Consider the following 15,397-nt stretch of genomic DNA (forward strand, 5'->3'; position numbering starts at 1 on the left):
CAGGGTAATGGGTAACTTACTCACCCCCCTCCCACCCCCACTGCTAAGCCAACATGAAGACACCTCTCTGTCAGTGGGCGGTTTTAATTCAAAGCGGAAAAGTAAGATTTGCAGTTTTTGGGGCCATGGGTGCAAAGTAAACCGAATTAAGTTTAGCCTCAGTAACATTTGTAAATGAAACCGATGATCTCTGTGGGCAGATTGAACCGTGGCTGTGGCGGAATTGAAATCAAAAGTAGAGGTGAAAATAGACATTAAAATGAAAAAAAGACAATGAAATTTAAAAAAACATAGGGATGAGATATAAAAGGGGAAATACACCGGAGTAATAGGAAATTGGTGCTGTGTAAAGTGACAAATTAGGTGCGTGGTGTGCAAACAGTGGCGGCACCAACGAGTCGAGACAGGGAAACTCAGACATCTGGACCAGAGCAAATTCCCATAAAAGTGCATGGCTGTAGATTATCTGAATATATGCAAACTGCAGCATTTGTTCTACCTGGGATCGTCGGCAGCATCACCGGATTGGCATTGTAGAGGACTACATCGAAGTAGAAGCAAAAAATACACCTATGAAATGTATATGATATGGCGGTAGTTACGTATAGCATAATGCATAAGAGGTAAGAACAGAGAGCAGCACCACACAACACAAAGTAACCAGTAACACGTGCTAATTCAAGTATGCATTTACAGCACCGGTCTAAGATTTGGATCAATAGATCTAATACAGCCCGATAAGCGGTGGGAAATGAATTGTGTGTAAAGATGGCTGACGGTTTGTGATGCAGCAGAGCATTCACAGTGCTGCATGCTGCATGCATGGAGCAGTGGGTGGTGTTACTATAGGGTGGGGTTTAGATAGAGTTAGATCGAGGATGACTTTAAATGCGACATAAACAGTCGATCTGGGAGGGTTGTGACCTGTATGACTCGCAGGCCACAGAAGTGTTTTGTGATGTAAAGGCATTACTTGGGTCAGGTGGCAGCTTTCTGTGTATGTTACAGCCTGGTGGTCTAACCAGGGAGGAAAAGTCATGATTGCTGCACAAATAAATTACATTGCTTTGCTAAATTAGGACTTTCTGTCCTTCAGTAAACTCGTGTGTTGTTTTCATATGTGTGTGTGTGTGTGTGTGTGTGTGTGCGTTTGATTCTCTTGTTTTTGACTCTCTTGTTTTTGTCAGCTTTTAACTTGACTTTTATGTCCCAGCGGGGCCACAGGCTCGCCGTGCTGCTCCGTGCCCCGTCAATAATTACACTGACTGGTAAATAGATGGAAGGCGGGGGGGGGGGGTCTCAGTGTTATTTACTTCTCACTGGCCTTTGCACTGCATAGAGGGGAAAACTCAAAATTCCCTCCATGGACGGGAGAACTGGAGGGGGAGGTTGGGTGGGAGAGGGAAGACGGACACCTGATCTTTGCTGGGTGATATCATAACAATCCACAATCAACGTCCGAGTGGCGTGGCAGTCTGTTCTGTTGCCGCCCAACACGGGGCTCGCCGGTTCGAATCCCCGGCTTGTTCGGGCGTCCCTGCAGACAGGCCGTGTCTGCGGGTGGGAAGCCGGATGTGGATATGTGTCCTGGTCGCTGTGCTAGCGCCTCCTCTGGTCGGTCGGGGCGCCTGCTTGGGGAGGGGGGAACTGGGGGGAATAGCGTGATCCTCCCACGCGCTACGTCCCCCTGGCGAAACTCCTCGTTGTCAGGTGAAAAGAAGCGGCTGGTGACTCCACATGAATCGGAGGAGGCCTGTGGTAGTCTGCAGCCCTCCCCGGATCGGCAGAGGGGGGTGGAGCACGACCGGGACAGCTCGGAAGAGTGGGGTAACTGGCCAAGTACAGTTGGGGATTAAAAGGAGACCCCCCCCAACAAAAAACAAAACAACAAAAAAAAAACGACAACACAGAAATAAAAAACAAAACAAAAAACAATCAACAATAAAGGAAGGCAACTGTAAAAAAAAGAAAAGGCTGTTGATGAGTGTGCCAAAGTGGTGCTTTACAATTGCACCCCCACATTGTAGGGAAACACCCAACCACCCATTGACTCCAGCCTGCTAGTCATTCTATTGTTATGTGGCGTTAACCTGTGAAGGACGTATAGATTGGACCGCTTTAGGCCTTATGAAGTTGGAAGCGGTGTTTCCTGTTATCTGTGAGCATTGTCCTTGGCAGAACGCCTGCCTATCAGTCTAAAAGCACCACCAGCCCGCTTGGACGTAAACATGGGTTTGTCGCTTTGTGTCCCCAATCTTGATCCCCGGTGGGCTGGGGGGACTTGACAGGATAAACGTGTCCTGGCAGAGTGCTCAGATTTGCAGACTTCCTTTGCTTAACTGTTCCTAAAGCAGAAAGCGGATCCCGAGGGATGCTTTTATTTTGTTGTATGCACACGCACCCCCCCCCCCGCTCCATCCCTACAGTAACCACTAACATACACATGTTGAGGCTTTCACCCCTCTCTTACCTGTGTTATGTCCAGCCCCAGCATATCTGTCTTTACTTTACCAACACTCACCCCCACTGATGAGTTCTTGTGTTGGTGTTGCAAAGTGAAGTTAAACTACAGTGAATCTGGATGGTTTGTTTTTACTCTCCATTTCAAAATGAAACATCGTTTGGACACCTTCAGCATTATATTGAACTTAAAAACCTGAAAATTACTTATTGGGGCATCCGGGTAGCATAGTGGTCTATTCCATTGCCTACCAACACGGGGATCGCCGGTTCGAATCCCCGTGTTACCTCCGGCTGGGTCGGGCGTCCCTACAGACACGTACAGGCCGTGTCTGCGGGTGGGAAGCTGTACGTGGGGGTGTGTGTCCTGGTCGCTGCTCTAGCGCCTCCTCTGCTCTGTCGGGGCGCCTGCTTGGGAGGGGGAACTGGGGGGAATAGCGTGATCCTCCCACGTGCTACGCCCCCCCCGGTGAAACTCCTCACTGTCAGGTGAAAAGAAGCGGCTGGCGACTCCACATGTATCGGAGGAGGCGTGTGGTAGTCTACAGCCCTCCCCGGATCGGCAGAGGGGGTGGAGCAGAGATCGGGGCGGCTCGGAATAGTGAGGTAATTGGACGGGTACAATTGGGGGGAGGGGGGATAAATAAATAAAAAATGCTTATTTGGTAGATATTCACTTCCACTTTGTATTAACTACCTCAGGTCAAAGGGCATCAAAGGTGACCCCAGGTTGATTTCAAGTCCACCTGTGTCCAAGCGCATTGTTGCAAAGTGAAAACCACTGACAAGGCACCGCCCACGATGGAGCTGCCGACCTTTAATGTTTCACCTGCCAGCGGCAGCTTTGTCCAAGACAGCATAAACTGTGCAGAGGCTCAGATCCCCTCAACTTCCCCAAGACTCCCCCACAACTGTACAGGCCAGCACGCCGCCTGTAGTTGCTAGTGGTGGGCCTTAATGCTCCTGCAGGTTCCCCAGCCAGGAGTGATAAGGGGTATATGGACCGCATCTTACACAGCGCTTTTCTAGTCTACCGAACATTGCACCGCATGTCCCCTGTGACGGCTGTCTGAGCTGCTGGCGGCGCCAGGGTTGGACCGCCGAACCTCAGCGTTGCAATACCAGCAAGGTAGTCCACCATGCCAACTTTGTTTTTGAACAAATTGCGACGTGTAAATAAAGTTAGATTGATCGAGAGACCCGTTATTATCTTGGCCTGACGTTTCAAGTAAATGTAGCTCCCCAGCTAGAAATACAATACATCAGTATTCCCATACAGTGTGCAATGTTAATCTTAAAGCCGGAGTGTTTCACGTAGCAGAGACAGCATTGTGGCTCACAGTGAGAGCTGCAGGGTTGTTAAACCTTGCAATGTACTTTAGCTAGCTTTCCAGCAGATGGTGATTCAGCATCTCTTTTGCCTTCTGAAGGCAGCTTTGCAGCTTGGCCCTGACTACGCAGACTACTACGAAGCAGTGGCGTAGGCAGAAACCACAGTATGGGGGTGGGCACAGAGAAAATCAGGGGGGGGCCTAGCCCGTCCAAGACCAATCATACTTAATAGGTTCTGAAACACAAACGTTAACCATTAATAGGCAGTTATGACTATACTTGCCTGAATGCAACACAGTTTAATCATGCAAGCCTTACACATCATCAGAGCTAATGGTACACGCACCAAGACAAACATTAACAGCATTATATAGCCTGGCATGGCGGCCACACACACACACACACACACACACACACACAAACACACACACACACACACACACACACACACACACACACAGAGCTGGCAGATGCAATAGCATCATTAATCATTATCTATGGATAGAGGTACACCGGCATCAACATGCTCATTAATGTTAAATACGAAATTTGAATATCCCCGGACTCGGCGGCCACACACACACACACACACACACACACACACACACACACACACACACACACACACACACACAGAGAGTCATGTCAGCTTCCCAATAAAAGTTTTGTATTATTGGCCAATGAGCCTGTTATTTTACCACCACTTGACAATACAACATATGTGAAGTTAAGAAAAAAACTGCATAGCACGTAACTGTCTTGTCATGCACATCCATATTTATTTTGCGGGTATAGCGATACTGCGATTTTCAGTATCTCAGTCTGGATGTCGGGGCTCGTACGTTTCCGGTTTCTAGTTAATTCCTCCCGTCGCCGTTTCATTTCAGGGTCATAGTTAGAGATCAGTTGATGGACGTCTTGTTTTGCACAGAATAAAACGAGGTCTATTACCGAGGCGGTCCTTTTGACCGTTTTGGATTTTCAAAGTATAACTTTGCGAAACAAAAAAAAAAGACCTGCTTTTCCCTGAATGTTCCTGAAATTGTCTATATTTGCATGAAAATGAGTTTTAGATCAATTGCACAATAAAAAAAGTTATAAGCTCTACCTAACATGACCGGTCAAAATGACCGCGCGTAATTTGGGACGGGACAATAGACCACCGGAACACTTCCGGGTACCTTGACAACAGGACGCCAGGAGAGGGGGATAGAAAACCCAAGCCGCCAAGCCGCACTGTATTAGATACGCAGCCTAGCCGTAAGTTGCTGTGTGGTGGACTGTACTGTTAACAAGAAAAACAACCCAAATATTCGTAGATGTGAAACTCAGTTGCGGGGTAGGTTGATTCATCTCCCTCTTCCCCTCCCCTTGCCTTCCCTCCTCCACTCATATTTTCTAAGACCCGCTCTGGCCCCTCCCTCACCTCCTCCCCTTCCCCTCTCTCTCCCTCCCTGGAACAGTTTGGTCTGGCGCAGGTTGAGCCGGTGGCTATATGGAATTCCACAGTTAGCTAAACCTGTCTGAATGGGATCACATTCTTCAAACCCATATGTATTTTTATCCATTAAAAATCATAAAATGGTCCCTCCCCCCTGAATATTTGGTCACATGCTCAATTTTGTTTATCTTTCCTAGAAACAAGGGGTAACTACCCCGGTCTCCCTTACCCAGTTAAAATGCAAACATTGCTATCACATTATTATTGTCATCCTTATTGAGTAGTATATCATGCATCATTGTATGCAGTCATGTGTAATCAAGTAAAAAGTAATAATTGAATAAAATGCAAACATTTGTTGAAAATGTAGCCTAGTTCCTACGTCTTTTCCCCATGGCTGCTCTAGGTCATGATGTGTGATTTAATTTTTGCCTTTTATCATTTCAGGGTGTAATGCATGAGTGGGGTTATTAACCCATTCCCCTGTTCAATTGAAAGGACACTGGCCACCGATACTGCGAATTTTCCCCAAATATCGGTTCTTGTCCACAGCAGCCAACGTAGCGACATAGTTAGCCATTTAAACCGTGTTCAAACTTGCCGGCTTCTATCCCCCTCTAGCTCCCCCCGCTCTAACGTTCGAAAGCGGAAGTGCAGTGGTCTATGGCACACAGGTGGTACACATTAGGGCGGGACTGGTACTCACACAGGAAGAGCCATATGAAACGAGAGACAAACATTAATACCGAAAAAATAAAACAAAACAAAGAGAAAACACTGGGGAAATGTGAAAAAGACAAAACAGGACCCAGGATCTGGAGCGGGTCATGACATCTGCGAAGGCCCTGCTGCCAGCGTCGTTGTTCGACTGGTTGATGATGTTTGACCGTCCAGGCTGATGGCTTCGCTTGTATCCTTGGGTTCTGCCCGGCACTGTAGCACGTGCCCCGCTACGCTCGCGTTTAACACAAAACTGGGACAGACGTGTCCAGTCCTGAAGCCAGTTTTCATGAGTCTGCCCTCAGTGTCGGGGTAAATAGTGACATGCCACCGGGCAGAAAAACTCCCAGCGTAGCCTGCGACAGTGGTCACTGGGAATGAACTGCGTTTGGGCTGGGTCGCAGGTTCATCTACAGTGGACGAGTCTGATGGGGCTTGTATGTCCTCAGTGCTGGGCCGAGCCGAGCCTGGAACAGATGAAGACGAGTAAAATACGCTTTATATTCATTCTTGGGCATTTAAAATATTTAGATTGGCTTTTCCGGGTGCACGGCTGCAGGTGCCTGTACTTTGGCACGGAGGGGTGGATGTCGTCGGAGAATCGAGAGCCTTGTCACATGCTGCTGGGGACGGGGAAAGGCTGAATCGGCAGGCAGCCACATATGTGTGTTGTTACTAAACACTTGTCGAGAAACTGGCACAGGAGCAGGCGTCTCTTCCTCCCACTCCTCCTGCTCACGACATGTTTTTTGTTATTAAATTAAGCAAACAGCTTTGTTTCACCATGACTTTTTGTTTAAGCTACAGTAGCAGTAGGTCTCTGTTCCTCTGCAATGGCGCGGCTGTACACTGAGTGAAAGAAGGGGGGGCTGCTCGCAATCTGGCATTTGCTTAATGCGCTGCCGCTCCAACAATCTGATTTATAAAGAAGCAAGAAACAAGATTGTTTTATTTCTTTACTGGCTGCGTATTTAGATAATTGAAACAGTATTCATTGACTGCTTGAGCCAGCGAAAAAAAGGGACGCTTTCTGATTGGGTGGGCCTGATATGTCTAAGCACATCGACAGTGCTGCATTTGATTTGGCGCTACTCTATTGTGCTGGGATCGATTGGTAATGCCTGCGGGCTCTGGGTCGTTTGATCGGGTCTGCCTGCCTGTGACGCTGTGTCAGTCTGAATAAACAATGCAACGCAGAGGTTGTGTCGAGCGACAGCGCTGTGTCCTGACGTAATTTCTAAACACAATACCTGAGTGTCAAATGGGTGGGTCCAGGCCCACCTAGACCCACCCACAGCTACGCGTCCGCTGTGAAGATATTCGTCTGATCTGAAAATCATGTGGATGTTTGTCATTCAGAAGTAGATGGGCTTGCACATTGGTTTACATGACAGCATCATCTGCAGAGCAGAGCAGTGCGATTTGAATGACAAAATATCTTTGTGTCATCAGACAGGAGCCCAGCTGTCCTCTTCATGACACAGGAGCCCAGCTGTCGTATTCATCAGCAGAGCCCCGACAGGCTGTATGTTGTGACCGGCCACAGTGATTTTCAAAGTTCATCTCAGATCTCTGTTGGATCTGTTTATCAACCGATGTAATCTGGACATGGCTACTGAAACTTTAAACAATCACTGATACAGTATTGTAACAATCATTGACACTTTGAAGTTAGACCGAAATTGAAGCGGTAATATTGTCTGACATCTCTTATTACCTTAATCACCATTTTTTTAATGTCTCTCTCTACAGAATAAAGTAAAAAAGGTAGAATTCATTTTCTTTTTAAAAGAGCTCCCAGTTTTTCTTAGTTGATCTTTTTTCCCCTGGTACTCATGACGTCATTAGACACGCTCATTTACATACAGATCAAATCATTAAACTTATGAAATACCAACCTTTATCAGCAACCATGGCTTGTCACTCAAAGGTCAACTCATGAATATTGATGAGGACAAGTCCCCCCCCCCCACAGTTCTCGAGACAATTGTGAGCAGTGAAACAAAACACAACATCAGTCATCATTTACAAACTGTTCAGTGTTTTCACACACACGCAAACTTAAATCTGGTTACTGATTTCAGTCCACCTTTACATTAATGTGTCACCCTCCTTTAAGTCTTACCTAACCTCTCTGTATGTCTCACTCTCAAGTCTCTCTCTTTCACTTTCCTCTCCCTCCGTTTGTTACTGAATCCATTTCTCTCTTTTTTCTGCATCAACTCTCTCTCTCTCTCCATCCTTCCATTCCTGCCCCTGATTTCTCATCGCAGTGCAGCCCGCTTTAGTTGTTTGTCTCTTTCCAATGCATGATCAACCTCCGGCTTCGCTATTGTGCTCTCTCCATAGCCAGCTCTTTCTCCCACTCCTCTCTCTCTCTCTCTCTCTCTCTCTCTCTCTCTCTCTCTCTCTCTCTCTCTCTCTCTCTCTCTCTCTCTCTCTCTCTCTCCCTCCCTCCATCCAGCTCTTTCTGCGTGCTGCTGCATCGCTTTGCCTGGCAGCTTGCCTCTCACTCAGATGATGCTGCTGCTGATGTCATCACATCTTCCCAGCATCCCTGGCCCACCGTGCTCGGCCATTTTCCTGTCTGACCAATGGTAAGCCGCTCTCTGCGCCTGCATCCTATCCCATCCGTGCATCCATCCATCCATTTGTCCCTTTACCCCCTCCCTTTCGTGCTCTCCTCCTCTTTTGCGCTGATTGACGCACTGTATTCAAGACTCGTGCCCACCCACCCCTGCTGAACCTGCGGCGTCTCTCGCTCTCTCTGCCCCCCCCCCATCTCTCTCTCTCTACCAAACTCGTCCGTCTCGTCAGGGGCGGATTCTCCACGCATGGATGCGCCAGGGGAGGCTGTGAGCTGATCCAGGAGCCAGAGAAGGAAAATACATACAGGCTGCCAGGGAAGAAATCAAGAAAAAGGGGGCTCCTGCGGGAAGACGTTGCCGCTACCTCGGCGGAGGGTTGGTTCTTCGTCTCTCTCTCTGGCCGTCGTGTCTGAAGTGGTTAGGTAAGATAAACCTTTTCCTTCCCGACGACGAGATGTTGTTTTCGTGGCTTGACGCAGCAGAGGTACTAGCTGGGTTATATACAGTGAGGCTGGACAGTTTTGGGTGACGACGGCGAGGCCCCTCTGTCCCCCCCTCTCTCTCTCATCCGCGGTGCGATAAACAAGGATGTAAAATGGCACTGTGTCAGCATGCTGTATTTACGAGCTTGCGTCGTCATGTGACCGGTTTCTAGCTTAGTCCATCCCGACAAATTTTGATGGTTGCAATCGTTCGTTATTAATTGGATAAACACGCACGCACACGCACGCACGCACACACACACGCACGCACACACAAACACGAAAATAACCACGGCACGGTAGTGTGTTTTGTCGAACAATATGCCATTGTGTCATTAAAAAAACAAAAACAAAAAAACGGGTTTGTCACCGACTGGCGGTGTAAAAGGAGTGTTAGGAGGTGCTGTGTGTGTGTGTGTGTGTGTGTGTGTGTGTGTGTGTGTGTGTGTGTGTGTGTGTGTGTGTGTGTGTGTGTGTGTATACAGGACGGAGCAGCGGCCTGCGCTGCCTTTGAGGTGCGGCAGGCAAGCACAAGATGGAGGTGACAATATTTACATGGGCCAGAGGGCTTCACCTCCTCGTCTACACTTGATTATATTTATGTGGTTGTGTGTGTGTGTGTGTGTGTGTGTGTGTGTGTGTGTGGGCCTCCCACGATTTCTGGTCGTAAACCATGTCCGATCCTCGTCGTTTTACCGCCAATGTGGACGAACTAACGAGCTACCTAACTAAGGTCGCGAAGAATCATGTTTCATCGTCTACCTTTGAGAAAATGGATGAGAGGCGGATCTGTGGTGTTGCTCACCAAACCTGACACACCACCTGCCTGTGAATGAAATATGCTTCATGCCAAGTCAAGACAGGTGGTCGGCATTTCTATTTCCGTCTCCACAGACGGGTTAAAAGGATATCATACCGTGAAATATAAGCAGCCATCTTACCGATGATGCTCCCACACAGACCCAATACGTCATATGTGTGTGATGACGTCTCATCGTACCACGACACATGTTATTTTAAATCACAGGCTACGTTTTAAATGTATTCAGAGTTATCGATTAACATTGCGATTGACTGAAGTGAAGAGACCGTTGCAGGAGAATTAATTGGCCAACCTGTTTGAAACGGCCAGACTTAACCACTACACGTAATATTAGATAAGTTGACATGTGTTTAATGTTGTAAATAAGTCTTTCTGGAGTTTAAGCCACTATATATTCTGTCTCAAACAGCAAAATCCTGCACATGTAGGTCCATAGACTTAAATTATACAAATTGAAGTTGGTTTCATTTGTATTTAAGAACCAATAAGCTTGTAGGACAAAAAAAAAAGAAAAGAAGATAAAATGACTTCCGGTAATTTAAGCTCAATTTAACATGCTGAAAATAATTTGAATAGCTGACATGTTTTGATGTCTTGCCCTCACCTTATGTGATGGATGCCTGATGTATTGAAGGCATTTTACCTTTTTGTCCCTACAAACCAAGTAGCTGGGTCTTTTTTCTCTGTTATTATAAGTATATAGGTGTATACCCAGCACCATGGAGCACCCTTTTGGCATGATTGCAGCTCTTCTGTAAGGCCAATTGGTTTTTCACATTTTGCTTAATTTTTTTTTGTAAAAAAAAAACAAACTAAGTTCCCATCCATAACTCGACCGCTCTGCTCTCAACCATTGCTAACGTTTCTGTTCCAGGTGACCAGGTGTGTCTGCCTGGCAACACGGCTTTCCAGCCCCCCTGACAGACTCCCCCTCACCCCCTCTGGTAGCCAGAGCGCTCCTCCTTCATCGTCAGCATGGCGGGGGCATCAGTGAAGGTGGCGGTGAGGGTCAGACCTTTCAACTCCAGAGAGATCGGGAAAGACAGCAAATGCATCATTCAGATGTCAGGAAACACCACAAGTGAGTATGAGAGGTGGGATTACAGAGGGATTCACACACTATGAGGATCTGGCAGGGTACCGTCAGACAGCAGACATTATCGTCAATCGTTCGTACGTACAAATTTGTTCTTGCACACTCATGAGAGTTTGTGGCCCACGATATGGCTTGATGTTTATAGTGCTGCACGATTTGGTGAAAAAGTCATATTGCCATTATTGTGGACAATATTGCGATTGCGATATAATAAACACATTTATACATATACAAATAATAAAAATTTGCGTTGCCGCGACATGTAGCGATTTTCATTTGGTATGTTTTACACAGTATCTCTTTCTGCTCAATATCGCAGAGCTCGAATCCAAAATATTGCCAGAGGTCGCGTTTTTTTCCCCCCGCAACCAGTTCATCAGCGTTAACCTGTTTGTTGTCGTCGGTATCCATTTTTCCTTCTTTCCGGCCTGCACACGGCACACCGGAAGTCATGTGGCCATAGCCTGCACACGCTTCACTGCCCAAACAGACTGATTGGTCATCTCTTAATTATGGGCGTAGATATGCAGACTGCACACAACAGACGTTCACGCCCATGGGTGCATTTTAATTAAATCGCAGCCTGTTGTGGTTATATACTTGTACAGGCTGACATAGCTGCTGCGATAAGATTAATCATGCAGCACTATAATTCCTTCCCCCTAACATCTATTGTCTACCTTTTGCAATGAGCAATCACCCAGGCTCGCAAAGACATTAGTGTTAGCCAATTGGTCTCTAAATTCTAGGGTTACCCAGGTTCTACATTGACCTCTGAGACAAACTTCAGGGCTAAAGATTTCATGGGTGTGTAAGAACAAATTTGTATGTACGAACAAACGATTGATGAATGAGGCCCAATATTGTTCTTATACCAGTATAGGAGCAATATAGCAATGTATTCAGTGAAATAAAATGTAGTACAAATTGTGCCATAACCCATGATGTATGTTGCAAATGCTGAAAATACTATAATGGCTAAGATGACTGAATTCCTTTATTGATTTAATTTGAGGCACGTTGTTCAACAAACTGCACTGGTGTTTGACCACTCCAAAACCCAGAGATTAATTTGAGATGAAACAGAGAACCCTTTCCCTGCTGTCTAATGGAAAAAAAAGGTTGAACCTGAGTTTTAGCCACTGCTGTCAAGTAAAGGTCTTCTCTTCCGTTAAGGAAGTTTGCCTTATCTGCTTGTTAGCCACAGCGACTTCTTCAACTTTGTTGCGACATGCCTTATTTTCCCACATTTGACTGCTTTGGTGAGGACATAAAACATTATGTGCTGTATCATTCGTCTGGAAAAGTCCTATCAGACAGCAACCATCCTATAAAAGCATTAGTGCTTTGGCTATTTGCGGATTGGCAGTTGTCCTAAATTCAGCAGCAATGTGACATAATTTGTTTGCATGTAATATTGTTTTTAAAGATTGTATCTTTAAACATAATTTATGTTAAATTACAGAGATCTGGCTGTCTGACCAAGATGTACATGGTTTATTCCACCCTGATCATCCACATTTTAAATCTGTTTCCCAATTGGAATATTTTACAGTCTGCCAAGCAGAATAACACATGCTCATATAAATAATTGATATAACCCTGGTTGCAACCTTATGACTAAGGTGGGGCACCATAGACAGGCTTCCTCTTTGGGAATTCACCCATGTATTCAGAGTGAAACATACTGAAATCAGTAACCCGATGACATTGTGGTGCAATTTTGATCATATCTTTATGACCTATATTGAAGCAAATTTGGCATTTCATCCATATCAGTGGTCTAGCGGATGTCTTGCAGCGATAGGATAGTAAAATGCAGGGCATATTGGTGGCTAGGGCTTTGCCAGGGAGCCAAACAAAGGCTCCTGTTAGGGCCAACTACTGAAGCCTGTCAGTATGCGTAGGATGTTGTGACCTCCAGAGCTTGCATCTCTCATCACGTGATACACAGAGACCAAAAGGAGGCCTTGTTTCTGACCGAGTCTGGACGCAAGGGTCACTTGACGATATTGTGTATTTTTGTGAGAGAGATAGAGAGAGCGAGAGAGAGAGAGAGAGAGAGAGAGAGAGAGAGAGAGAGAGAGAGAGAGAGAGAGAGAGAGAGAGAGAGAGAGAGAGAGAGAGAGAGAGAGAGAGAGAGAGAGAGAGAGAGAGAGAGAGAGAGAGAGAGAGAGAGAGAGAGAGAGAGAGAGAGAATGTGTGGCATTCTGCCGGGGCTCTGTGCCTGTCGGTGTTTCGATGACCTCATTCTCACTATGTGTGGAGGAGGCCACAGATTAAGCTCTTATCAGTCCAACTCGTTAACTGGACAAGCTTTAAATAAGAGGAATCACATTTTTTCCATCATTGGAGATCTACTTTTACTTGGCTGCATTGTGGTTAGACCATCTTTTCCTGGATGAGTACATACTGTCCAGTATCATTCTTGCCTGGATACTCAGTGGGACATCTTCGACGCTGTTGCATTTGAATAGCCCACACTGGGCGTTGCAGTAAATTCGGTATGGCACCAATCCTGAGGCCCAGAGAGAGAAACCATGACTGCATATGATCAAGAAAAATCCAGAAAGATTCTTCAAAACCTTCTTAAAATTTTATCGAAGAGAAAAAAAAAGAAATAAATAAAAGTGATAACAATAACATAATATTAGCAACAAACAGGTGAAGAGTTAAAGCTGAATCTAACTCAGAACAGTCTTTATGCATGCTTGGTAATCCAGGTAAGAAAATCACAGAAAGTTGAATCAGTTCTTCTAGATACAATGTTTATTGTTTCATCACTCATCTATGTGACCTCTCCAGACTGAAGAGGTCACTTAGATGAGTGATGAAACAATAACCGTTTAGTCCATATGAACTGATTCAACTTTATGTGACTAACTGAGAACAATTAGTGGGAAACTATAGTACAACAGCAACATCAACAAATGAAATGGAAGGAAAAAAAGAGAGAAAAATAAAATAAAATGAGTTAAACACAACAAATCAAGCCATTTGGTCTTTTGGACTTCTCCTAAATCATGGCCTCAACCATTTGTATCTTATGAAAATATGTCATCGGACACAGTATTTAATTTGGGAATCTCTGGTTTCACATGATAATCACCCTTTGGATTTGTATATTCTGGTACCTGAACTTCTTGGGGTGGTGTGGTGTCCCTCAAGGCTCAGTTTTTGTCCCCCTTCTGTGTTCTATATACATGCTGCCTTTTGGCCAGGTTATTCAAAATCATGATGTGTTTTTATGCCGATGACATACAGTTATTCATGCCACTAAAACCCACAGATCCTAGCAGCCTAGCAAATTTCACAACTTGCCTCTCTAAAAGTAAATCCTGGATGTCTCATCATTTTCTTAAATTTAATTGATGATAAGTCTGAGGTCATTCTGTTTGGTCCCCCAGATTCCATCAACCCTTTTGGTACTAATCTTGGTGTTCTGTCAAATTGTCTTAAGCAGACTGCTAGGAATCTAGGGGTAATATTTGATGCTAACCTCTGTTTTGATAATCAAGTCAAAAATGTTGTTCAGTCATGTTTTCCCCAGCTCAAGATAATTTCTAAAATTAGGCCATTTTTTATCAATTGCTGATCTACAAAAAGTTATACACGCTTTTATCTATTCTTGGCTTGATTATTGCAATGTACTTTACTTGGGTGTCACTCGGGTGTCAGTCAGGGCTCCCTCCACCGTCTCCAGTTGGTATGACCATATCACTCCTGTGCTTGCCTTCCTACACTGGCTCCCTGTTAGATTTCAAATTGATTTTAAAATGTTATTGCTCACTTTTAAGGCTTTAAACAGTCTTGCTCCTAAATACATCTCTGATTTATTGACCTGGTATACGCCCTCTCGACTATTAAGATTTACAGATGAAGCCCTGCTGGTTATTACCAGGTTGTGGTTTGTCACAAAGGGTGATGGGGCCTTAGCTGTTAGAGCCCCCACATTATGGAACTCTCTTCCTATTGAACTCAGAAACATTAAGTCTCTAGCTTCTTTTAAATCTCATCTTAAAATCAAAGAAGGTTGAATCAGTTCATCTGGATATGTTTATTGACAGATACTTTTCATCACTCAACTAAGTGACATCTTCAGTCTAGGTGCCCCCCCCCCCCGGTTCAGGGATGGTCGTTCCCTCTTAACATAGATGGCCTCTTTGACTCCCCGTTCAAACCACTGTTCCTCCCTATCAAGGATGTGCACATCCTTATCCTTGAAAGAATGGCCACTGGCCTGCCAACTCACTTGGTTGAGTGATGAAACATATCTGTCAATAAATGTATCCAGATGAACTGATTCAACCTCCTTTGATTTTCTTACCTAGATTATTGTGCATGCATCCCTTCTTAAGACTTTTCTCTTTGTGAAAGCTTTTAGAAGTGTTTAATATTTGCTTTTATTTATTTATACTGTTTTTATTTTTATTCCTATTTGTTCTTATTCATTTA

At 45.2% G+C, this 15,397-nt stretch overlaps 1 protein-coding gene across 1 annotated transcript in view; it reads left to right on the forward strand.

Annotated features, from left to right (window-relative positions):
* Nucleotides 1-10,739: 10,739 nt before the first annotated feature.
* The window catches only part of kif1ab (kinesin family member 1Ab), a 47,428-nt gene continuing 42,770 nt past the window's right edge, over nt 10,740-15,397 (forward strand). The window contains exon 1 of the mRNA XM_056293287.1: nt 10,740-10,927. Within this exon, the coding sequence (XP_056149262.1) occupies nt 10,822-10,927 (106 nt within the window). The 5' untranslated portion in view covers nt 10,740-10,821. The remainder of the gene's footprint in view (nt 10,928-15,397) is intronic.

Source organism: Lampris incognitus, chromosome 14 (genome assembly GCF_029633865.1).
Source record: "Lampris incognitus isolate fLamInc1 chromosome 14, fLamInc1.hap2, whole genome shotgun sequence".
NCBI classification, from domain to species: domain Eukaryota; kingdom Metazoa; phylum Chordata; class Actinopteri; order Lampriformes; family Lampridae; genus Lampris; species Lampris incognitus.